The 22,755-nt window shown below is 59.0% G+C and overlaps 1 protein-coding gene across 4 annotated transcripts in view; it reads left to right on the forward strand.

The window, feature by feature from the left end:
- The window catches only part of SPEG (striated muscle enriched protein kinase), a gene marked incomplete at both ends in the record, with an annotated part of 54,680 nt that overhangs the window by 31,288 nt on the left and 637 nt on the right, over positions 1 to 22,755 (forward strand). For all 4 annotated transcript variants that reach the window (XM_084231240.1, XM_084231241.1, XM_084231242.1 and 1 more), the window contains 29 exons: positions 853 to 1,011; positions 1,119 to 1,308; positions 1,411 to 1,634; positions 3,997 to 4,116; positions 4,360 to 4,464; positions 5,068 to 5,274; positions 5,630 to 5,753; positions 5,835 to 6,010; positions 8,496 to 8,608; positions 8,929 to 9,097; positions 9,339 to 9,435; positions 9,554 to 9,754; positions 10,723 to 10,780; positions 11,345 to 11,422; positions 11,526 to 11,704; positions 12,138 to 12,164; positions 12,804 to 12,956; positions 13,144 to 13,186; positions 14,196 to 14,264; positions 14,499 to 16,500; positions 16,848 to 16,979; positions 19,391 to 19,507; positions 19,654 to 19,821; positions 19,933 to 20,055; positions 20,167 to 20,334; positions 20,434 to 21,046; positions 21,483 to 21,722; positions 21,817 to 22,040; positions 22,613 to 22,688. In XM_084231240.1, coding sequence (XP_084087366.1) covers positions 853 to 1,011; positions 1,119 to 1,308; positions 1,411 to 1,634; positions 3,997 to 4,116; positions 4,360 to 4,464; positions 5,068 to 5,274; positions 5,630 to 5,753; positions 5,835 to 6,010; positions 8,496 to 8,608; positions 8,929 to 9,097; positions 9,339 to 9,435; positions 9,554 to 9,754; positions 10,723 to 10,780; positions 11,345 to 11,422; positions 11,526 to 11,704; positions 12,138 to 12,164; positions 12,804 to 12,956; positions 13,144 to 13,186; positions 14,196 to 14,264; positions 14,499 to 16,500; positions 16,848 to 16,979; positions 19,391 to 19,507; positions 19,654 to 19,821; positions 19,933 to 20,055; positions 20,167 to 20,334; positions 20,434 to 21,046; positions 21,483 to 21,722; positions 21,817 to 22,040; positions 22,613 to 22,688 — 6,355 coding nt within the window. The remainder of the gene's footprint in view (positions 1 to 852; positions 1,012 to 1,118; positions 1,309 to 1,410; positions 1,635 to 3,996; positions 4,117 to 4,359; positions 4,465 to 5,067; positions 5,275 to 5,629; positions 5,754 to 5,834; positions 6,011 to 8,495; positions 8,609 to 8,928; positions 9,098 to 9,338; positions 9,436 to 9,553; positions 9,755 to 10,722; positions 10,781 to 11,344; positions 11,423 to 11,525; positions 11,705 to 12,137; positions 12,165 to 12,803; positions 12,957 to 13,143; positions 13,187 to 14,195; positions 14,265 to 14,498; positions 16,501 to 16,847; positions 16,980 to 19,390; positions 19,508 to 19,653; positions 19,822 to 19,932; positions 20,056 to 20,166; positions 20,335 to 20,433; positions 21,047 to 21,482; positions 21,723 to 21,816; positions 22,041 to 22,612; positions 22,689 to 22,755) is intronic.

Raw genomic sequence — 22,755 nt, forward strand, 5'->3', positions numbered from 1 at the left:
GTGTAGCTAACAAAGCTGGATGTGGGCTGCAGTTCCTGCCCTGCCATGTGCCAACCGCGTGACGCAGGAGAGGCCACTGTCTCTGGGAAATTCAGACTGTGGGTCTGTTGAAGGGGGATGGTGATGATACCCACCTTGTCGGGGGTGGGGGGGGTTGGGAGATAATGAGATAATGTATGTAAAGAACAAAGCACAGCACCTGGCACTAATAAATGTCAGCATTATGATTATTAATGACATCCCTGACCTGGTCCCCGTCCTCATTTGAAGAACAGAGATAATACCTCACCAGGTTGCAGTGGATGAGCGTCTAAGGTGACACTGGAGGGGCTTTGTTAGCAGGAAGGTATCAGGTCAGCGTAAGGAGCTGCTAGTTCCCCCAGAAGAGCCATGGTGGTGTGATGGAATGGGGCAGGGGGCAAGCTGTGGACTCCAGGTGGGTGGGAGGGGGTGTGAGTAGGCCCCAGGTGCAGAGGTGGGGATCCAGAGCTGGGGGGTGAGGTTGAGAAAAGGTGGGCTTGGCTGCTCAGCCCCACTCTTAGGGCTGGACTGAGCCTCCTCCTGGGTGGGTAAGGTGAGGTGAGGCAGAGGCCTGGGGCCAGGCCCTGTACCCCTTCATCTCTCCAGCCACGGCAGCAGACTGCCACCCTCTCTTGCTGGTCCCCATCCTCCTAAGAAGACCCTGCCTTTGGGTCTTCCCCTGCCTCACTCCCAGGAAGCAGCCTGAGTCCTGCCAGACTGCAGCTTCTGCCCAGTTCCCCTTTCCTGCCCAGCATTAGGATAGAACCTGCAGGTTGGGGTGCCGGGGGCTCCATGGACTTCCCTACCCTAGGGCTGATCCTTCCCTCCCAGATGAACTGACCTGCAGCGCCCGGCTGACCGTGCGGCCCTCGCTGGCACCCCTGTTCACTCGGCTGCTGGAGGATGTGGAGGTGTTGGAGGGGCGAGCTGCCCGCTTGGACTGCAAGATCAGTGGCACCCCACCCCCCTCCGTTACATGGACCCATTTTGGTATGACCCTTCACCTGCCGATGTCGGGTAGGGGGGGCCCCCAAGGGTCCTGGGCCGGGTGGAGCGCTTTCGGAGGGCCTGCTCTGCATTCCCACGCCCCTCCCCAGGCCGCCCTGTGGAGGAGAGTGAGAATTTGCGGCTGCAGCAGGATGGGGGTCTGCACTCGCTGCACATCGCCCACGTGGGCAGTGAGGACGAGGGACTCTACGCGGTCAGTGCTGCCAACACCCACGGCCAGGCCCACTGTTCAGCCCAGCTCTATGTGGAGGAGCCTCGGACAGCGGCCACGGGCCCCAGGTACGCCCAGGACTCCTAGTACTGCCTGCGCTGCCTCCGCAGTGCCCCAGCCTGGTGGGGGGTGCCGCTCAGTACCTCTGGGCAGCGGTGTGGTTCTTACAGCTCGAAACTGGAGAAGATGCCGTCCATCCCCGAGGAGCCAGAGCACGGGGAGCTGGAGCGGCTGTCCATGCCCGACTTCCTGCGGCCACTGCAGGACCTGGAAGTGGGGCTGGCCAAGGAGGCCATGCTGGAGTGCCAGGTGACAGGCCTGCCCTACCCCACCATCAGCTGGTTCCACAATGGCCACCGCATCCAGAGCAGCGAGGACCGGCGCATGACACAGTGTACGTGTCCCAGAGCGGCTTCTAGGGAACGGCCCCTCCGGCACCCTCTGGTTTTTGCATTGTCCACTGTTCCCACCCCCAGGGCCTCCTTTTTTAGCCTGGTCAGGGCTGTGGCACCTGCAGGAAGGGAGCCCAGGGGGGCCATGAGGTCATCACCTCCTTCCTCCAGTCCACTCAGCACCCTGAGTCACTGCTCTGGGCCTCAGTGGCCCCATTAGCACGTACTGGGCAAGTGGTACAGCCTGTCCTGACCAGCAGCAGGACTGCCGGCCCCTGCACCTCCGTTTCCTTATCTGTAATAAGCTTGTTTTGGCAATTAAGTCATTTAAAACATCTACAGCATTTCGAGCAGACCAGGTCAGCAATGTTAAATCTATTCTAATTACGGTTGCTGCTATCATCATCGGTAAAGCAGGGTGCCTCACAGCTCAGGGAAGTTTCAGAGCAAAGACTGGTGTGGGTAGTGACTGGCACTGGAGAGGTGGTCCAGCGATGTCAAATAGTGAATAAAGAAGGAGCAGGCAGGCGTGGGGGGAGAATACAGAGGAGCAGATTTGGGATCGTGTCCCCCTCAGTCCGGGATGTCCGTATCTCAGCTCCATCCTTGGCGGGCCTGAGTCCCGAGGTCAGACAGTGCATGCCACACGTCGGCCCATGATGGGCTCCTCTGTGCTGCGATGTGACCAAAGCTCGCTTTTATTAAGCGTTTCCTGGATGCCAGGTCCTGAGTGCTGCAGACCTGGCCTGGACCTTCTCATTTTCCTCACCAGGGTCCTCTAAGGCAGGTACTGTTGTCACCATTTACAGATGGGGAGACAGGTTAATAGAGGAGCAGGGACTTGCCCCAAAGCAAGCAAGGACCATCTGACTCTGGACCCACCTCCTAACCAGGATGTCCCCTGTGCCCCACATTCAGCTCTCCACTCCCCATCCCCCACCTCCCCTGCCACCCTGCTCCCGCCCTCAGCCCCTCGTGACTCCTTGCTCAGCCCTCCGGCTGGCTCCTCTCTGCTCTGAGACCCTGGGTGGGTGTCTGTCTCAGAATCAGAGCCGCGTCTCTGCTTCTGTCTCTGTCTGGGATCAGTGGCAGCCCGTGGCTTCTCCACCTTTATAAATAGTGTCAGCAGAGATAAATGAATGGGTGACTGTTCCCTGCAGAGATAACCGCTGAGGGAGGGAGGGTGTTGGGGCTGGTCCTGACATGAAGGAGGAGAGTACAGGCCTCCTTCCCTACGTGTCCCTGCCAGAGACAGCCTCCTGATTATCTTCCAGGGGCACAGTATAGGGAGAGAGCTTTGGGTTCCGAGGGAATCAAGTTCAAGCCAAGGCTCCATCATTTATTAGCTGGTAACCTTGGACAAATCTGGGATGTCTCTGACCCCACTGGTAAAATGAAGATAATTTTGCAGGCTCACTGAAAGGACTATGGGGGAAAATACATGTCAAAGAGTTGGCTTAGGCTAGGCACAGGGCAGGCAGCTCTTATTGTTATTTATAATGTACTTAGCACCTACTGTATGCAAGACATCAGGTTCTGGGCTGGGCAGGATGAGCCAGCTCTGCCTTTCAGGAGCTTGCAGGCCAGGTCAGGAACCACGCCACATGCCAGTGAGACAAAGGGCCACCCACAGCAGTGTGAGCCCAGTGCTGGTGGTCCTGGGGAGGGGGTCAGGCATCTGGGTGGGGAGGGGGGCTTGGCAGAGGTGACTTCCCAGGCTTGCCCTCACTTGAACTGGATCTGAAAGAGGAGGCTTTAATAAAAGTCCTCGCAAAAGAAGGAATTGTGTGAGCAGAGACCCGGAGATGGAATTCATCTGGCTTGTTCAGGGACCTGATGGGGTGTCAGGGTCAGATGCAGAGGTGTGACGGGGGCACAGTGGATGGAGTTTGGACTGAGGGCTTTGGATGCCACCTGCTGTGCGGCAGGAGCCATTAAGGTTTCCAGTGTGCACTGCTTTGTCGGAGTGTGGACTACATGGTGGAGGGCTGTGCTGGAATTGGCACTGGCCATGGCCATGGGGCTAGAAAAGACAAGACTGGGGGCATGGAAGCCTGACAGTAAGCCTCATCAGAACTTTGGCATGGATAGGGTCCACAGAGGAACCCAGATGAAGCAGTGTGGGAGGAAGATGAGAAGTATCTAGGCTGAAGTTGCTGGAGGGACAGGCAAGAGAAGTCCGGGCTGAGTGCAGGCCCAGCAGCCTGACCCTAGGGCTCACCAACCAATGCACAAATTTCTTGCTGTCTGCATCCTCCCCCTTGCTTCCTAGCAAGTGGGTGGAGGTAAAGGGCCAGGGTGGGATGGGCTCAGCCGCAAAGAATCCTCCTAGCAACGCCCAGTGTCATGGTCCCTCCCCTACAGACAGGGATGTCCATCGCTTGGTGTTCCCCGCTGTGGGGCCGCAGCACGCCGGAGTCTACAAGAGCGTCATCGCCAATAAGCTGGGCAAAGCTGCCTGCTATGCGCACCTCTACGTCACAGGTGAGGCAGGTACCCTTCAGGTCAGGTGCACCCACAGCCCAGCCTCTGGCCTACCTGGGGGGCTGGGTGAGGGAGGGGCCTCCGCACCATCTCCCTTCCCCCTCAGTACCCCGGAGCGCCCTCTGTCTTGGCCCCTGCCCCGTGGTAGTGCCTCCCATTCCCAGCCCACTGGCATGAGATTGATGCTGCAGAGCCACTGGGCCTTAAAGGACTGGGGACAGCCATCCAACCTGTGCCTTTCAGATGTGGTCCCAGGCCCCCCGGATGGAGCCCCACAGGTGGTGGCTGTGACTGGGAGGATGATCACGCTCTCGTGGAACCCACCCAGGAGCATGGACATGGCCATCGGTGGGTCAGGCTCACCTAGGGCTGTAGGGTGGCGAGGGGGTATGGACAGGACAGGCTCAGGCAGGGGCCTAAGGGAGCTGGGAGGGGAAGGTTAGGCCCAGGGGAGCACATGAGTGGGGTGGAATTTGATGGCACACTGGGGGCATGGGCAGGAGCAGTTCTGCCTGCCCTCTCCCTTGGCTGGAGGAAGCCCCTCTTAAGTCAGGAGAGGAGAAGGGGTTTTGGGGACCTGCCACATTCTCTTTCTCAAAGGGAGTGGGTGGTCAGGTGGTGATCCTGAGAATGCCCTTTCCTTCCCTTATTCACTCTCGCTTCCTGCTCTGAGCCTCGCTTTCCCTGCCTCAGGTAGTAGCAGGGAATTGGGCTCCAAATCAGACTTCCTCCAGGCCTCCAATAGGAGCCCATGCCCAGCACTTGTGGTGCCGAGCCTTGGCCAGGCCACTGCTTAGGCAAAAGCACAAGGGGGCAGCCACAAGCAACAGGAGAAACTGAGGCAACTCCTCAGAACCAACTAAGGATGAGATCCTGTACCTGAGCCTGCTGAAAGGGAGTGGGGGGCACCCCAGCAATGCCCATTTCTAGCAGCTGCCTCCCCCCCACCAGATCCCGATGCCCTCACCTACACCGTGCAGCACCAGGTGCTGGGCTCAGACCAGTGGACAGCGCTGGCCACAGGCCTGCGGCAGCCTGGTTGGGCAGCCACAGGGCTGCGTAAGGGGGTCCAGCACATATTCCGAGTTCTCAGCTCCACCATCAAGAGCAGCAGCAAGCCCTCCCCGCCCTCTGATCCTGTGCAGCTGCTGGAGCACGGTGAATCTGGCTGCCCTGGGGGTGGAGGTGGGAGCTGCTGGGTCGGGGAGCTGGGTCCCCACAGTGGAGGTTCAGTGGTCGGTCTGGACATTATGGCGGCACAGCCGGTGGGTTTCCTTCTCACTCTGAAAGCACCATGCATGGGGTGGGCGTGAAGCTGGCAAGCTGGGAGGTCCAGTACCAGCTCTGCCACTTCCCGACTGTGTTCCCTAGACAAATTGCTAAGGCTCTTTGAACCTCAGCTTCCTCAGCTGTGAAATGGGGTTCGGGTGGCAATTAGGAGGGTTCCTGGAGAGGTGGGTGCTAAGCATCTGGCATTAAGCCTGGCACCGAGCCTGTGCTCTCCCTGTCCCAGGCCCGCCCCTGGAAGAGGCACCTGCCGTGCTGGACAAGCCAGATGTCGTGTATGTGGTAGAGGGACAGCCCACCAGTGTTACCGTCACCTTCAATCACGTGGAGGCCCAGGTCATCTGGAGGAGGTGGGCCCTACTTTTCACCCCTGCTCGCCACCGGGGCAACTCAGCTGTGGCTGGGTGACCTCCCTGTCATTTGTTCCTTAGCTGCCGAGGGGCCCTCCTTGAGGCTCGGGCAGGTGTGTACGAGCTAAGCCAGCCAGATGACGACCAGTACTGTCTCCGGATCTGCCGGGTGAGCCGCCGGGATCTGGGGCCCCTCACCTGCACTGCCCGCAACCGCCACGGCACCCAGGCTTGCTCAGTCACCCTGGAGCTGGCAGGTGAGTGACAGCGGCCTCCCTCTCTCTCCTCCCACCTTCAGGTGCAAATTCCCACCTGCCTCTTCCAGCTCATCTTTCCATCTGGTGCCCGTAATTAAGCCCCTGCATTAGTCCTCTTTCCAAGGTTTCACTTTGCATAGTTTCAATTATGCCATGGCCTGAAAATATTACATGCACTAAGATACTTTGAGAGAAGGACCACATTCACATAACTTTTACTACAGTATACTGTTATACCTGTTCTATGTCAGTACTAGTAATTATCGTAATCTCTTATTGTGCCTTGTTTATACATTAAACTTTCTCATAAGTGTGTAAGCACAGGATAGAATGGAATGTGTCCAGTTTGGTATCATCCATGGTTTAGGTATCCACTGGGGTATTGGAACATACTCCCCATGGAAAGGGGAGTAATGCACTACTAAGATGTGGATTGAGAACCTAGTATGGGTCAGGCTCAGTACCAGGTACTTTACATGCATCACCTCATTTAATATTTACATCAAGCCAGTGAGAAGAGATCAGTCATTGTCCCCATTTTACAGATGCGGACACGGAAGCTCAGAGAGTGGATGGAGTAACAGGCCCAAAACCATACAATCTAATAAGCATTTGAGCCAGGATTCAGACCTGGATGCCTGACTCCAAAGCCAGACAGTGCTCCTAGCTCCTGAGTTAAACGCAACGGGAAATAGTACCTTAATATCATAAGGCCAGGGAGGCCAAATTGATTTAGAAAAGAAAAAAGCCCAAGTGAGCTCATCTTATCACCAGACTCCAGCCCTGGGCTCCTGGTGCCCCAGCACAGCCTGTGCCATTGGCTCCCACCCTTTGCAGCCAGGACCCGTTTAATAATTTCTCCTCTAAAGACATAGTCTCTCGATCCTTCGCATGGATTAGGTAGTAATTGTCTCGTTTTCCGGTTTGTTAATTAACTAGACATATGTAACTGCCACTCAGAACTTGGTGTCTGCATGTGCTGAGCAGTGCTACCTGCTGAGTAGATGCAATCCCAACCAAATGCAAAGTGACATTTTACTTAGCGCAGGAGCTGAGTGTGTAAATGTACATTTCCTGGTGCTTTAAAAAAATTGCTCAAATTTACTTGAAACCTTCTGGTCCATTGACCTCCATAAAGCCATCCCAGCCTCCTCTCCCCCACCAGCAGACGAGAGGCTGGGTTCCTAGAGAGACAAGGCACCTTTAAAGTGGGAGAGAAGTGGCAACAGGGCGTGCAAGCAAAAGGAGAGCCCTACAATTCCTGCTGGGGGTAGGGGTGGGGGTGGGGAAGGCCACAGATCTTCTGGGCCCCCGACCTCCCTTCTGGCCATCACCCTTGACCAGTTTCCCCTCACCCCACGCAGGACACTTCCTACTCAGCCACCACTTTGCTCCTTGACAGGACCCTCCACAAGACTCATGTTTCTTCCCAGATATAGGAGGTCCCCTGGAGCTTGGGGAGGCCCTGGCCAAGGGTCCTGCTGCCCAGCTTGGCCGGGACAATGACAGAGGGATACTGTGGGACATCCTTCCCACATCATCCCCCAGGCAGGGGTGGGGGGGCATTGGCTCCTGTCCCCCACCTGTCCCAGGGACACATCCTCCTTAGCCCCCCTTTTTGTCTGTGTGAAAGTGAGCTATGTGCCTGAGATGGGCGCTGGTAGTCTCTGTCCAGGGTCCCTGCTGTCCCTTGATCACCCCCAACACCTTAAAGCCGAGACCCTCACACATGCTCAGGAGGGGCACCAGGAAGCCACATGCTCCTCCACAAGGCACTTTGAAGTATGTGTTTAATTCCATCCTAAGAATTAGATGCTGTATTGCAGGAAATAATATGACCGCGTGATATGTGTAAAGAATGAAATCAGTCACATGTGGGAAGACTAAACAGAGAATCGGTACCTGTTTGTTCATCTTGCCACATGGTGGAATGTCCCTTAAACATTTATATAAGACTCCAAGACAAAACTTCAAGATAGAGGCAGTGCCATGGTGAATGTGAGGCTGGGTCACGAGCTGAGTGCCAGAGGCTCAGGGAGGCTAGAATTGGCTGTGGGACTGTGCAGAAGGGCAGTCACCCACGGGGGGCAGTGTCGAGCCGCCTGCCACCAGCCCATTAATGCAGGGAGGGAAGCGGCTGGTGCTGATTTTCCAAGACAGGCAGGAAATCCAGATTTCTTTTGTGTGTGAAAATCTCCTAATTTCAAAGCTGACAAATGAGCATTGAGGGTCAAACAAAGCCAGCTGCACCCTCTGCCTTGGGTTTTCTGAGATTTGGAGAACATCACGTTTGGATTTGTAGGGAGAATGCTTAGTCCAGGCCAGGGCATTCCCAGGGGCTGTTTGAGAACCCCAGTGGGTGAGGTGCTGGGGAGAGGGGTTGGAAGGGAGAGTCTGGTGTTCTGCCAGAGCCAGTTGCTGAGGGACTGAAGAGGCAGGCCCTCTGTCCCCCTCCCTCACCCACCTCCACCTCTGTATGTTTCAGAGGCCCCTCGATTTGAGTCTATCATGGAGGATGTGGAAGTGGGGGCTGGGGAGACTGCTCGCTTCGCTGTGGTGGTGGAGGGGAAACCACTGCCGGACATCATGTGGTACAAGGTCAGTCAGAGGGCAAAGGTGGCCTCTGTTGAGTCCTAGTCTGAGACTGGCCAGGAGCCTGGGTGGAAAGGAGGGGTCTGGGCAGAGAAGAGGAAAGGCGCTCCTAGAGGTGACATTAGGAGGAGAATGAGGGACCCAGGGGTGCTGGATGACACTGGTGGAGGTTCAGGAACCAGGAGACCTGTTAGAGGAATTAGCAGGAGATAAGGGTGGAGACAATTCCGGTCCTTGGGGGAGCAAGGTCCCTGGGCTGGGCAGGTTCCTGGGCCTCAGTGGCAGGTGAAGCAGGCACGGGCTGGCGGTGACGGGTGCCTTTGCAGGATGAGGTGCTGCTGACAGAGAGCAGCCACGTGAGCTTCGTGTACGAGGAGAATGAGTGCTCCCTGGTGGTGCTCAGCACGGGGGCCCAGGATGGAGGCGTCTACACCTGTACGGCCCGGAACCTGGCTGGTGAAGTCTCCTGCAAAGCGGAGCTGGCTGTGCTTTCAGGTGGGCTGGGGTGCAAGGGGAGCAGAGCAAAGCTCACCCTCAGGAATCTGATATGAACCCCTGGCTGGGAATCACTCACCAGGCCCTCCACTCCTTCACCATCGGGCCTCTCGCCCCAGCCACCCTGCCTCCAACCCCCAAATTCTCATTCCTCTTCCATCTTCTCTATCTGCCCCCCTCTCCCAGTCTCTGCTCTCGCTCCTCTCGCCCTCCCCACTAACGCCAGGCATCTCTTCCTCAGCTCAGACAGCTATGGAGGTGGAGGGGGCCGGAGAAGACCAGGAGCAGCGAGGAAGGAGACTCAGTGACTTTTACGACATCCATCAGGAGATCGGCAGGTGTGGGGCTGGGAGGGTGCAGTGCTGGGAGCCAAGAGAGGCGGATCTGAGGCCAGGCGGGCATGGAGAGCCAGGGCTGCCAGGACACCTGAGCTCCGTCTCCTTCTGTATCACCCAGGGGTGCCTTCTCCTACCTGCGGCGTGTGGTAGAACGGAGTTCTGGCCTGGAGTTTGCAGCCAAGTTCATCCCCAACCACGCCAAGCCAAAGGCGTCGGCATGGCGGGAAGCCCAGCTGCTGGCCCGGCTCCAGCACGACTGCGTCCTCTACTTCCACGAGGCCTTCGAGCGGCGTCGGGGACTGGTCATTGTCACCGAGCTGTATCCTGGGACGGACTGGCTGCTGGGGGGGGGGGGCAACAGAGGGAACGAGAAACAAGCACAGTCTGAGTAACTGGTCCTGGTGACAGCCCGTTAGCAGCATGTCAGCACTGGGCTGACCACCTTTACACACGTTCCCTTTGACAACTGGGAATTCTGAAGGCATCTTATAAATGCTTCATAGATTGGGGTCTGGAGATTTCTACAAAAATCACCATTTTTTATCACCTTCCCTTTTTAGTACTTATGTGTTCTTTAGAACACTTTCTAAGCTTTTAGTAAGTATTAGTGTATTTAGTCCTCATATATCCCTGCCTCATGGAATTTTGTTCCCATTTTACAGGTGATGGAGCAGAGGTAGCAAGAGGTTTAGTAACTCATCTGAGGTCACACAGCTGGCAAAGGGTGCTGTCTCTCAGGGCTGCAGCGTAGTATGTCTGATCATTTGACATGACCGCATTTCATGAACATCAATACTTGGCTTTATTTGGGAGGCTGTTTTCATAAAGAGTAGAGTTATCCTTTCCTGAGAGCTATGGCTAAACAGAGGCGCCAGGTGACTCCCACTAGCAGGGTAACCATGTCCTTCCTACCCACCAGCTTCCCAGCCTAGCTGGACCCTCAGAACCCCAGATTCAACAAAACCCCAGATTATTCCCTGCCATCCACAGTCAAAAAAAGCTATGCTAACTTGGCCCTTATAAGTATTTTGCAGGGTGGACAAGAGATGTCACCCCCATTTTACACCTGAGGACACCGAGACTCAGAGAGGTTAGGTGACTTGCCTGAGGTCTCACAGCAAGTGAGATTTCCAGCAGGGTTACCCCATCTATGCACCTAGATGATTGGGGGGCAGATGAAGGTGTCAGGTGTACTTTAAGGGGCAGGAGAACCCTGCGCTAAGCTGGGACCTGAGGGAGGAGGAGGGCAGTTGGCCCGGGTACTGTTCTCCTTGATTCAGGACACAGCTGCACAGAGGAGCTGCTGGAGCGAATGGCCAGGAAATCCACCGTGTGTGAGTCTGAGGTGAGGGCAGTGGGTGGCAGGGGCCAGGTTGGGCACTAGCATTCACCCACCTGAGCTGTGAGAACCAAGGGGGTGGGGCTCGGGCATGCCATCTCTGCCCACAAATAGGCTAGGGGTGGTGGTGAGAGCACTTTTAGGTAGGAAGCAGAACTCCTCACCCCACATCAGGCCGGAGCCCCATGTATTTGGGATTTGCATTGTCCTCTTTATATCTCTGTTATTTCCCAATCTTCCTTACATAAATATCCCCAAACATTTCTCCCAGAAGGAGCCCCGCCTAGGCTCTTTTCAATCTCACTGCATGTAGGACTGTACACGTTATATACTGCATGATTCTATAATAATGTGACTGGCTCCCTCCTATAATTGTACAGTGCCCAACCTGAGCAGCTGTACATGCAGACCCTGGATCTCAGCAATCTCAAACCTATGTTTCAAGCCCCTCCACCAGCTATCTGAAGGTCACATCCTTGGCCTCGTCTGGCCTCTTACCAAAGATCTAGTGATATTCCAACATAGTACCCCATTCTACCCCTATGGACGCTGGGCCCCTTGTTTTCACAGATCCGGGCCTATATGCAGCAGGTGCTAGAAGGAATATGCTACCTGCACCAGAGCCATGTGCTGCACCTGGATGTCAAAGTAAGGGGAAGATGGAGGGGAGAGCAGGCCACCCCTGTGGAAGCCAGGCAGTAGGATATCCTCCCCTTCACTCAGCTTCTGTTCCTTGCATTGTGTCCTGCAGCCTGAGAACCTGCTGGTATGGGATGGTGCAGAGGGTGAAGAGCAGGTGCGGATCTGTGACTTCGGGAATGCCCAGGAGCTGACCCCGGGAGAGCCCCAGTACTGCCAGTATGGCACACCGGAGTTTGTGGCACCTGAGATTGTCAACCAGACCCCAGTGTCTGGAGTCACTGACATCTGGTAATGGCATACCGGGTACTCGGGGAGGCTGGGGCAACTTCCCGTCATGCCGTGCTGGGGACCTGCGCACAGTGTCTCCTGCCCTGTTACCACCTCCCCTCATAACTGGGGCTGATCCAGCCACTCAAGGCCTCAGCCCTGGTAGTCCTTGGCTCCTTGTTTCCCCTGGGTACTAGGTCTCCCCCTCTGCAGCTACTGTGTCTCCCCTAGTGAGGCAGGCCCCATCCCTTGGTTCCCAGACTCCTCTGGGCTTCCTGGGCCAGCCTTGCCATGACCCTTGACTTTCCCAGGGATGTCTGGAGCTCTGGGTTCAGGGTCCTCCCCAAAGGAGACATCTGTACCCATCTGTCCACCACTCTGGTCTCAGAGAGAACTGCTAACTCCCTGTGGGAGGTGGGCTTCCTCTTACCCATCCACTTTCCTTTCCCCACAGGCCCGTGGGTGTCGTTGCCTTCCTCTGGTAAGAACCCCTCTGCACTGAGGACCCCAGTCTCCTAATGATCTCCTAGCAGGCCCACCTCTAACATCTTCAGGACCTGGGATGAGAGAGCTGTTCAGGATGTGCAGTCACCCCTTCTCTTCCACACCTCCCATCCCTTCCTGCATTGCACCGGCCTCTTGCACATGACTGCAGACACCCTGTCTGCATGTCCAAGCTCTGCTACCACCACAGCCCTCCAGAAGGGGGCCCACCAGCAGCAAGCTTAGGAGGCTGGGTCCAGAGAGGCCAATAGGGGCTCAGTGCCATTCAGGCAGGAAACTGCAAGGTCCTGAGTGTCCAGGCATGGTTCAGGGGGGAATACCCCCTTGGCACAGATTCTTCACTTCAGGGACAGAATAGATCCTCTCAGTACGAGCCCAGGGCAGAGGACCTGGTGCCCAGGCCTCCGGGCAACCCTTGCCTCCCTGACATCCAGGTTAGTGGGGTAGGGGCAGGACAGACAACAATCTGAAAGACCACCATGTGCCGGAGTCACCCAACCTCTGCCTTCCCCACAGCCCTGTCCCCAACACCACACCCCCAGTGGCATCCCGTCGCCCCTCTGCATCAGCCCAGGATCCTGCTCTCCTCTCACCACTGCCCTCTCCATCCCTGCAGCCTGACGGGAATCTCCCCTTTTGTGGGGGAAAATGACCGGACAACACTGATGAACATCCGAAACTACAACGTGGCCTTCGAGGAGACCACATTCCTGAGCCTGAGCAGGGAGGCCCGAGGTTTCCTCATCAAAGTGCTGGTGCGGGACCAGCTGTGAGTACCTGACCCTCGGGAACCCCCATCTGCAGAGGCCCTCAGGGCACCCCAGCTCCTCCTCAAGCCTGCACCTTCAGACATTCAACCCCCCAACTCCTTGAAGGCACCCTTCTCTCATAAATGCATTGACAGGCTGAGTGAATGAACAAATGCTAACTGCCTTCTTAACCCCCTTCCTTTACAGGAGGCCTTCCGCAAAGGAGACCCTAGAACATCCCTGGTTCAAAGTGAGTCTGGCCTGTAAAGCCGTGGTAGGAGGGTGAAGGGAGCGAGAGTGTTGGGCACAGCTCCGTGTGAGGAGCACCTGCTGTGCATGGTAACTAGGATGGGCACCTTATGCAAAAGTGACTCACTGTCCTTACAATAGCTCTGCGGAGACAGGTATTATTTTTCCCATTTTGTTGCTAAGGAAAGTCAGCCTCAAGTTGGGGTATCATGTACTCCAAGGCACAGGTCTGGACCCCTCATCCTGAGGGTCATCCTCAGGGATCACCCTGGCTCTTGAGACCAACTCTGGTCTCCTCACGCCCGTGTGCCCGCCTCCGAGCTGCCTGGGTCCCACCACGGCGGTGGGTGAGTGGCCTGGTTGGCTCAGCCTCCCTGCATAAGCTCCCTGTGGGCAGGGTCCTCACTCATTCATCTTCAGACCTCAGCATCGCCAGCCACAGAGGGGAGCTCAGCAAATGGTCCAGAAAGAGCAACTGAATGAACTCCCTAGGGCACTGTGCTGGGTCGCCTGAGGACTCTGGTATCTGACCTTGGAGTGAGAGCCTTGTCTCTCAGAACAGACACCCACTCTGAAAAGGACAGTCTGGGTGGGTGGCTGGGGAAGCATCTGCCTGGGTCTGGCCCACGGAGGCGCCACATGTCTGGGGTGCTGGCTCTGTGTTGAGACAGGCAGTGAGCTGGGAAGAAATAAGGGGGTGTTGGCAGGTGACTAAGCATAGGCCTCCAGGGCAGCCAGTGTGCTGGGATGGGGCCTTTGAGCCCTAGTGAGGCCCCAAAGCCCACTTGGGGAGCCCTAGGTTTTCTGCCTTTCTGCTAAGTTTCAGGGAATTTGTCCCCCTGTGGGTACCATGGCTATGGGGGATGTTGACAGGTCCAAAAAGAGGTCTCTTAGGAACCCTGATTCAATGCAACACTGTCTCCCTGCTGTGGCCCTGTCTCCCCATTGCTAACCTTGATGGGCTCGGTGGACAGAGGGCTTTCTCTCACACCCTCCTTCTGGGTTTGCAGACACAGGCAAAGGGCGCAGAGGTGAGCACGGATCACCTAAAGCTATTCCTCTCCCGGCGGAGGTGGCAGGTAAGTCTGGCGCAGCCCCGCCCCGCCCAGCCTGTTCTGCAGCCCTTTCTCTCCCCCGCCTTCCTTTATCTGTGTGCCTGCACCTGTTCATCTGTCTTCCCACTTTCTATTCATCTGACCCCCAGCTTCCCTCTGCCTGCCTTGGGTCTCCTTCCCCAGGGCCAAGGTGGGCACTGAGTGGGTCAGTCCTGCCCCAGGGCTCCCTCAGGGCTGACTCTGGCACCCTGTCTCCAGCGCTCCCAGATCAGCTACAAGTGCCACCTGGTGCTGCGCCCCATCCCTGAGCTGCTGCGGGCTCCCCCAGAGCGGGTGTGGGTGGCCGTGCCCAGAAGAACACCCCCCAGTGGGGGGCTCTCGTCCTCCTCAGACTCGGAAGAGGAAGAGCTGGAGGAGCTGCCCTCAGTGCCCCGCCCACTGCAGCCTGAGTTCTCCGGCTCCCGCGTGTCCCTCACTGACATTCCCACTGAGGATGAGACCCTGGGGGCCTCAGAGGCTGGGGGTGCTCCGCTCATGGACTGGCAGGAGCAGGGAAGGGTCCCCTCTCAGGATCAGGATGCCCCCTGCCCTCAGGCCCTCCCCTCCCCAGGCCAGCAGCCCCCGGCTGGGTCTAGCCCCCAGCGGGGAGAGCTCAGGAGGGGCAGCTCCGCTGAGAGTGCCCTGCCCCGGGCCTGGCCGAGGGACCCGGGCCGGGGCCTGCACAAGGCAGCATCCGTGGAGCTGCCACAGCGCCGAAGCCCCAGCCCGGGGGCCACCCGCCTGGCTCGGGGAGGCCTGGGTGAGGGCGAGTATGCCCAGAGGCTGCAGGCCCTGCGCCAGCGGCTGCTACGGGGAAGCCCTGAGGATGGCAAGGTCAGCGGCCTCAGGGGTCCCCTGTTAGAGAGCCTGGGGGGCCGTAACCGGGACCCCAGGCTGGCGAGGGCTGCCTCTAGTGAGGCAGCTCCCCGCCACCAGCCTCCACCTGAGACACGAGGCCTGCAGAAGAGCAGTAGCTTCTCTCAGGGTGAGGCTGAGCCCCGGGGCCGGCACCGGCGGGCTGGGGCACCCCTAGAGATCCCCGTGGCCAGGCTTGGGGCCCGCAGGTTACAGGAGTCTCCCTCCTTGTCTGCTCTCAGTGAGGCCCAGCCACCCAGTCCAGCAAGACCCAGTGCCCCTAAACCCAGCACTCCCAAGCCCAGTGGTGCCCCCAAATCTTTGGAACCTCCCGCCACCATGCCTGGTCAGGTCCCTCAGCCCTCGGTGCCCCAGCCTCCCCAAGAGAAGGTCCTAAAGTCCACCCCAGAACCAGTCCCAGCCCCCAAACCCACTAAAGCCCCTGCAACTGTGCAAACCCCAGTGCCGCCTGCCACACCCTATGCCCAGATCATGCAGTCGCTCCAGCTGTCGGGCCAGGCACAAGGGCCCCCGCAGGGCCCGGCCACACCTCTGTCAGAGCCCAAACCCCACCCAGCTGTGTTCGCCAGGGTGGCCTCCCCACCTCCCGGGGCCCCCGAGAAGCGTGCGCCTTCCGCGGGGGCTCCTCCGGGGCCTCCCCCGGGGCCGGCTGGGAAAGCCCAGGTGCCCGCGGTCCCCCGCAGGCCAGGCAGTAGCCTCAGCAGCAGCATCGAGAACCTGGAATCCGAGGCCGTGTTCGAAGCCAAGTTCAAGCGCAGCCGGGAGTCGCCCCTCTCGCGGGGGCTGCGGCTGCTGAGCCGCTCGCGGTCGGAGGAGCGCGGCCCCTTCCGCGGGGCGCAGGAGGACGGCATGTACCGGCCCAGCCCGGCGGGCACGCCCCTGGAGCTGGTGCGCCGGCCCGAGCGCTCCCGCTCCGTGCAGGACCTCCGCGCGCTCGGGGAGCCGAGCCTCGTGCGCCGCCTCTCGCTGTCGCTGTCCCAGCGGCTGCGGCGGACCCCGCCCGCGCAGCGCCCCTCGGCCTGGGAGGCGCGCGGCGCCGACGGGGAGAGCTCGGAGGGGGGCAGCTCGGCGCGGGGCTCCCCGGTGCTGGCCGTGCGCAGGAAGCTCAGCGCCACGCTCGAGCGCCTGTCCAGCCGGCTGCAGCGCAGCGGCAGCAGCGAGGACTCCGGGGGCGCGTCGGGCCGCAGCACCCCCCTGTTTGGACGGCTGCGCAGGGCCACGTCCGAGGGCGAGAGTCTGCGGCGCCTGGGCCTCCCGCACAACCAGCTGGCCGCCCAGCCCGGCGCCACCACGCCCTCCGCCGAGTCCCTGGGCTCCGAGGCCAGCGGCACGTCGGGGTCCTCAGGTGAGGAGGGGCAGGGACAGGGGCCTGCGAACCAGTGGGGCGCGGGTGGGGTTGAGGGATAGGGCTGAGGTGGCAGGTGCTGAGCCCGAAGAGGGTGAGGTGCGCTGGGGAGAGGCCCTGGGAGGAGGAGAAGGTCAGGAGGGACACCCCGAAAGACTGAGGGGGGGCTGGAGGCCCTGAGGGTGGAATTGGCAGGGCCTGAGGGGCAGTTCCCTGAGGGACAGAGGATGCCTGGAGCGTCCAGCGGCGGGGCTGGGGGTCCTCCCCTTCTCTGGGCTGAGGGCTGCAGGGAGGTGGGAGTTTTCTGGGACTGGCTGGACACGGGCTGTGGGCCTGGGCCTTCACAGCGCCGGCGGAAGGCCGAAGCCGCCTGCGCTGGGGCCTCTCTCGGCCACGGAAGGACAAGGGGTTATCGCAGCCAAACCTCTCCGCCGGCGCCCAGGAGGATTCGGGTCACCCATACGTGCGCAGCGAGTCAGGTAAGAGAGGCCAGCTGCGTGAGGCGGCCGGCCCACCCCAGGAGCTGCCCTGGCTGCGGGGAGATGAGCATCCTGAGCTGCACCCCTCCGGGGTGGAAGGTGCCGGGAGGCAGGAAAGGACAGTAGTGAGAGCAGCAGCTGCCGTCAGCCAGGCACTTAGCACCTCACAGGCTCCGTGTCACCCAGCGCTCCCTCAGAGGAGCATAGGTCTGGAGGCCTCTAGCCTCATCCCTGTTTTAGGTGAGGAAGCAGAGGCTCAGCGCTGCTAAGTAGCTTGTCTGAGTCACAGAACTGGTGGTTAGTGGAGCAGCCAGAGAACTGGACCGTAGGACCCTCCACGGCATGTCCTAGAAGTGGCTTCGGGACACCACACTTGCTTGGCTAACCTTTGTCCTCTGGGAGGTCCTAGAGGGTCTCTCTTACTGGGCATATTTCAGGTGTGCTGGCGAGGCCCCCCTAACTGCATAGCCCCACCAGATGTGTGTACGCTTAAATGCGCACCCAAAGACACTTTCTCAGCCTAGAAGCTTCCTTTCTGGACCCTGCCCCCAATTTTCTATTCCTGACAGCTTGAACACCAGCTGCCCCTCCCTGTCCCCCCTGCACCCCAGCAGATACTTGTGCAGGGACATAGACTTTAGGGCTTTTTGCTGGGGGCAGGGGGAATTGGGCTATGCCCTTCTGCGTTTTTCTAAGGCCACGGGGAGGGAGGTGTCACTCATCTAGGGTCACCTCAGTTCCCCATCTAAAAATGAGGCTTCACCCAAAGACCTCAAGTCACGGTTTCCAGGCCAACACACAGGAAAGGAGCAGGCTCCCAGAGCCAGGCTGAGTGTGGGATCTTTATTGGCCCCAGTTCAGTTCCTCCCCAGTTTCCTGATGAATCTCAGAACTGTCCCAGCCACACTCAGCTGGCCTGGAGGGGATTATGTCTGGCCTTGACCAGGGCAGCTGGGGCATCGGACTCCAGGCAGGGACAGTGAGAACTATAGTGAGTGAGAGGAGGGAGAGAGGCCAGTTGGAGGGGGCAAAGGTGGAGGAGGGGGAAAGAGAGAGGGAGAAGCCAGCACAGAGGTCTGGGGCCAGCTGATCCCTTCCCACCTGGGGGCCTCCCTGCCAGCCCCATCTTGCTTGTGCAGCTGACTCCCTGCTGAGGCAGAGTCCCCTTCTCACCCTCCATCCCTCCCTGCAGGAAGAGGGCTGTCCCCTGTCCACTCATCCTAGGGATGGCCCCAGGGGAGTGGGGGTAGGATTCAAAGAGCTGGGGCAAGGTCACCTCTGCTCCTCCCCTCCCTCTCACCTCTGAACCCCTATGCCTCACCCCCTTGGTCTGGAGGTAGCCATTGATGCCACTATACTCAGTGTTTTTGGCACCTCGGTGTAGGACCCCTCCTTGGGGAACACTGGGGTACAGTGGCAAGTGGGGCACACTGCTGTCCTGACCCTCCATTCCTGTGAGCATTCCTCTCCTGCCCAGCTCATCCCCAGCCCCGCTCCCTCCTGGTTCTCTAGACAGGCAGCAGCTGGGCTCCCAGGGATAGCTACTGCTCCTTCTCTCTGCCTGTGAGAAAATAATTACATCCTCTTCCCCCTCCTCCTTGCCCTGGTGGCCAGGCCCAGATTAGGATGCTTCTAAAGAGACATTCCCAGGGAGCAGCAACACACCAAGGAACTTGAGGCTGGCTTCCCTGGAGGCAGGCCCCGGGCCCGTCCACAGCCGGGCGGGAGGCCCCGTCCCCAACCAGCTGGGAAGCCAGCTTGGCCACGGCAGCTTTTTCCTCTGGGGGTCTGCGTCTGGCTTCTCTCCTGGGCATGTGTATGAGACAGGAATCACGACAACAATCCTATGAACACCTATTCTGTGTTAGACACATGTCAAGCATTTTACATTCCTCTTGATTTTCACAATTCTATGCGCTTGGTGTTATTATCTCCCTCAATTTCTACCTACCTCCCCGGATCCCAGGTGGAACAAGGGGTGGGGGGGCTGCCACCCTTTGGGTTCTGCTTGCACTTAAGACCTTTTGGGACTGCCTATTTTGATTGGACACCCTGTCCTGTCGTGCCTCAGAGAGGAGGTATTGTGGGATCTTAGCTATTATAGATTTTCAAGATTTATTTGTTTTTATTTTATTTAACAAATGCTCAAAGGACATTTCCTTAGTGTCAAGCCCTGCTCTGGGCAATTTACAAGTGTGCTAGCATCTTCAACAGGCAGTGAAAGGGTAAGATAGCTCTGCGTACAGTAAGTGCCAGGGCAATGTGAGGCTCACCCCAGAGGAGATTCGGGAAGGTCTGGGAAGAGACAACCTTTTGCTTTACTCCCAGTTCTCATACACCTCCTGCCCTCCCTTGGCAGCACCTGAGCCAGGGTCCCCACAGACCCTTAGCTGTCCTTACTCTCCCTCCAGACTTCCCCCCAGTCTTCCACATCAAACTGAAGGACCAGGTGCTGCTGGAAGGAGAGGCCGCCACCCTACTCTGCCTGCCAGCGGCCTGCCCTGCACCCCACATCTCCTGGATGAAAGGTAAGGCGAGCCCTTCTCCCCAGAGAGGAGTAAGCAAGAGGCCCTTCCACCAGGGGATGCTAAGGGAAGGATGCTGTCAATGGAAGGGCTCGTAGGACCACATCTGCTGCCTCATTCAGCAGTTCTTCCTGTTCCTCTGCCCCCAGACAAGGAGTCCCTGCGGTCAGAGCCCTCGGTGGTCATCGTGTCCTGCAAAGACGGGCGGCAGCTGCTGAGCATCCCCCGGGCGGCCAAGCGGCATGCCGGGCTCTACGAGTGCTCGGCCACCAACGTCCTAGGCAGCATCACCAGCTCCTGCACTGTGGCTGTGGCCAGTGAGCCTGGAGCAGGGGCCATGGCGGGCAGCGATGGGGTGGCAGGCAGGGCCACATAGGCCCTAAGCTAGGGGTACAGGGGCTCACTGGGGCTCTGCCTCCTCTTGCCAGGGGTCCCAGGAAAGCTCGCTCCTCCTGAGGTGCCCCAGACCTACCAGGACACGGCGCTGGTGGTGTGGAAGCCAGGAGACGGCCGGGCGCCTTGCACCTACACGCTGGAGCGGCGGGTGGATGGTGAGGCCCTGAGCCGGCATTTGGGGTGGAGGTGGCAGGTGAAGGCAGAGAAGCTGGTGTGCTTGGGCCACCCCTTCCATGGTCTCAGTCCCTCCCCCATGCTGCCCACAGGGGAATCTGCCTGGCACCCCGTGAGCTCAGGCATCCCTGACTGTTACTACAACGTGACCCAACTGCCACTTGGCTTGACCGTGAGGTTCCGTGTGGCCTGTGCCAACCGTGCTGGGCAAGGCCCCTTCAGCAACCCTTCTGAGAAGGTCCTCGTCAGGGGCACACAAGGTCAGGGGGATGGGGGAGGTGATCCAAGAGGGGAGGGGCCCAGGTCCGCCTCTTCCTTGGTGACCTCCCCGTGGTGACCTCTTTTCTTCCTCCACCTAGATTCCTCAGTTCTGCCACCTGCTGCTCACCACCACGCCCCTGTTACCTCAGGGCCAGCCAGGGCCCCACCTCCTACCTCACTGGCCTCACAGTCCACCCCAGCCCCTGCTTCTCTAGTCCCCCAGTCAGCTGCTCTCAGCCCCTCATCTCTCCCGACATCCCCCCACCAGGCCTTGCCCTCACTCAAGGCTGTGGGTCCACCACCCCAGACTCCCCCACGAAAGCACAGGGCCCTGCCGGCTGCCAGGCAGACAGAGCCCACCCCACCCAGTGCCCAAGCCACCCCAAGTGAGCCCAAGTCTTCCGTCCCTGACATTGGGACCCCCACCCTAGCCTCCACCCCTCAAGGGGTTAAACCAGTGTCTTCCTCAACTCCCCGGTATATGGTGACATCCTTTGTGTCTGCACCACCAGCCCCCGAGCCCCCAGCCCCTGAGCCCCCTCCTGAGCCCACCAAGGTGACTGTGCGGAGCCTCAGCCCAGCCAAGGACACAGTCAGTTCCCATCGGGGTGGTTCCCCCACCTCTCCTGGGCCAGAGGCCACCACTCTTCGACAGGGCCCCCCTCAGAAACCCTACACCTTCCTGGAGGAGAAGGCCAGGCAAGTGGAGGGGTGGGAATATGGGGTGGGGAGTTGCGAAGGGAACACAGGGACTCCGGAGAGGGGAGCAGACTGCCTCAGACGGGGTGGGGGGTAAGTGCCGAAACCCAGGTCCTTAGCACTTGTGATTTTGAGTTTTCCCTGTACCAGGCACCTGCTAAGCTCTTTAGCCTTAGGCACATTTAATTTTCACAAACTAGATGGAGAGAGAGAGACTGTATTATTATCATCACCCTTTTCACAGATGGGGAAACTGAGGTTAGAGGTCACGGGCCTTGCCTAAGGCACAAGAGCCAGGACTGAACCCCCGTTACTAGGGTTGCAGTCCAGAGCCCCCATTCGGAACCGCTGCACTCTTGCCCCCAAGCCCCTGCTCCCCGCCCTGTAGGTCGCAGAGTGGGGTGTGCCCTCCTCTCCTCTGAGCCTGTGGTGTGCCCCCAACACATAGAGGCCGCTTTGGTGTCGTGCGAGCTTGCCGCGAGAATGCCACGGGGCGGACATTTGTGGCCAAGATCGTGCCCTACGCGGCGGAGGGCAAACGGCGGGTCCTGCAGGAATACGAAGTGCTGCGGACGCTGCACCACGAGCGGCTCATGTCCCTGCATGAGGCCTACATCACCCCGCGGTACCTTGTGCTCATCGCTGAGAGCTGTGGCAACCGGGAGCTCCTCTGTGGGCTCAGCGACAGGTACTGGCAATTCTGGGGTGGGGGCAAGGAGCGAGAGCGGGGAGAGCTGGGCTGGTATATCACTCGCAGCACCCCTGCTCACCACTGCCCCCAGGTTCCGGTATTCGGAGGACGACGTGGCGACCTATGTGGTGCAGCTGCTGCAAGGCCTGGACTACCTCCACGGCCAGCACGTGCTGCACCTAGACATCAAGCCGGACAACCTGCTGCTGGCCCCTGACAACGCCCTCAAGATCGTGGACTTTGGCAGTGCCCAGCCCTACAACCCCCAGGCCCTGCAGCCCCTCGGCCACCGCACGGGCACGCTGGAGTTCATGGGTGAGAGCACCGTGCTGGCTGGGAAGGCAGTTGGGGTCGAGCCAGACAGGTAGCGGCCAGGGAGCACCCTGCTTCCTCACAGATAGGCTATTCGTCGAGTGCTTCCTGTCGGGCGAGTGCTGAACCAAGCTAATCCTATTCCTTAGGGTTCCTCTGCGAGCCACCCTTTACAGCCCGGGGAGGGAGAGCCAGACGGGTTTAGTAAATGGCCCAGCTCCCAGGAGCTAGAACAGCAGCCTGGGAGTCAAACTAGCCAGGCTGATTTCAAAGGCTCTTAATCTTAGAACTGGTCTCTCTTTTTGTGACTGAGCATCTTGCCTTGGAGCTGATCTGGGGAAACTAGGGACCCTGGTTCTCTGCAATTCTGGGGACCCCTACCATTCAGTACTTGTGCTCATTCCTCAGGTACCCCTCATCTCCCTTGAGGGTCCCCCCTACTCCAGGGCCAGGGCCTGCTGCTCTGGTTGTGCCTGGGCATTGTCCTGCACCTCAAGCCCCCAGGGACCTCCCCTGCCTCTCCCTGCTCCCCTGCCACGAGTAGCTGGTTCAGCCTGGTCTCTGTCTCCTGTCAGCTCCTGAGATGGTGAAGGGAGAACCCATCGGCTCTGCTACGGATATCTGGGGAGTGGGTGTGCTCACTTACATCATGTGAGTACCCCAGGGCCCACCCTGTGCCTACACCCTCTCCCATCCCCAGCACACACATGAGCACGCA

This window comes from Talpa europaea (assembly GCF_964194135.1).
Source record: "Talpa europaea genome assembly, chromosome: 1".
Taxonomy (NCBI): Eukaryota; Metazoa; Chordata; class Mammalia; order Eulipotyphla; family Talpidae; genus Talpa; species Talpa europaea.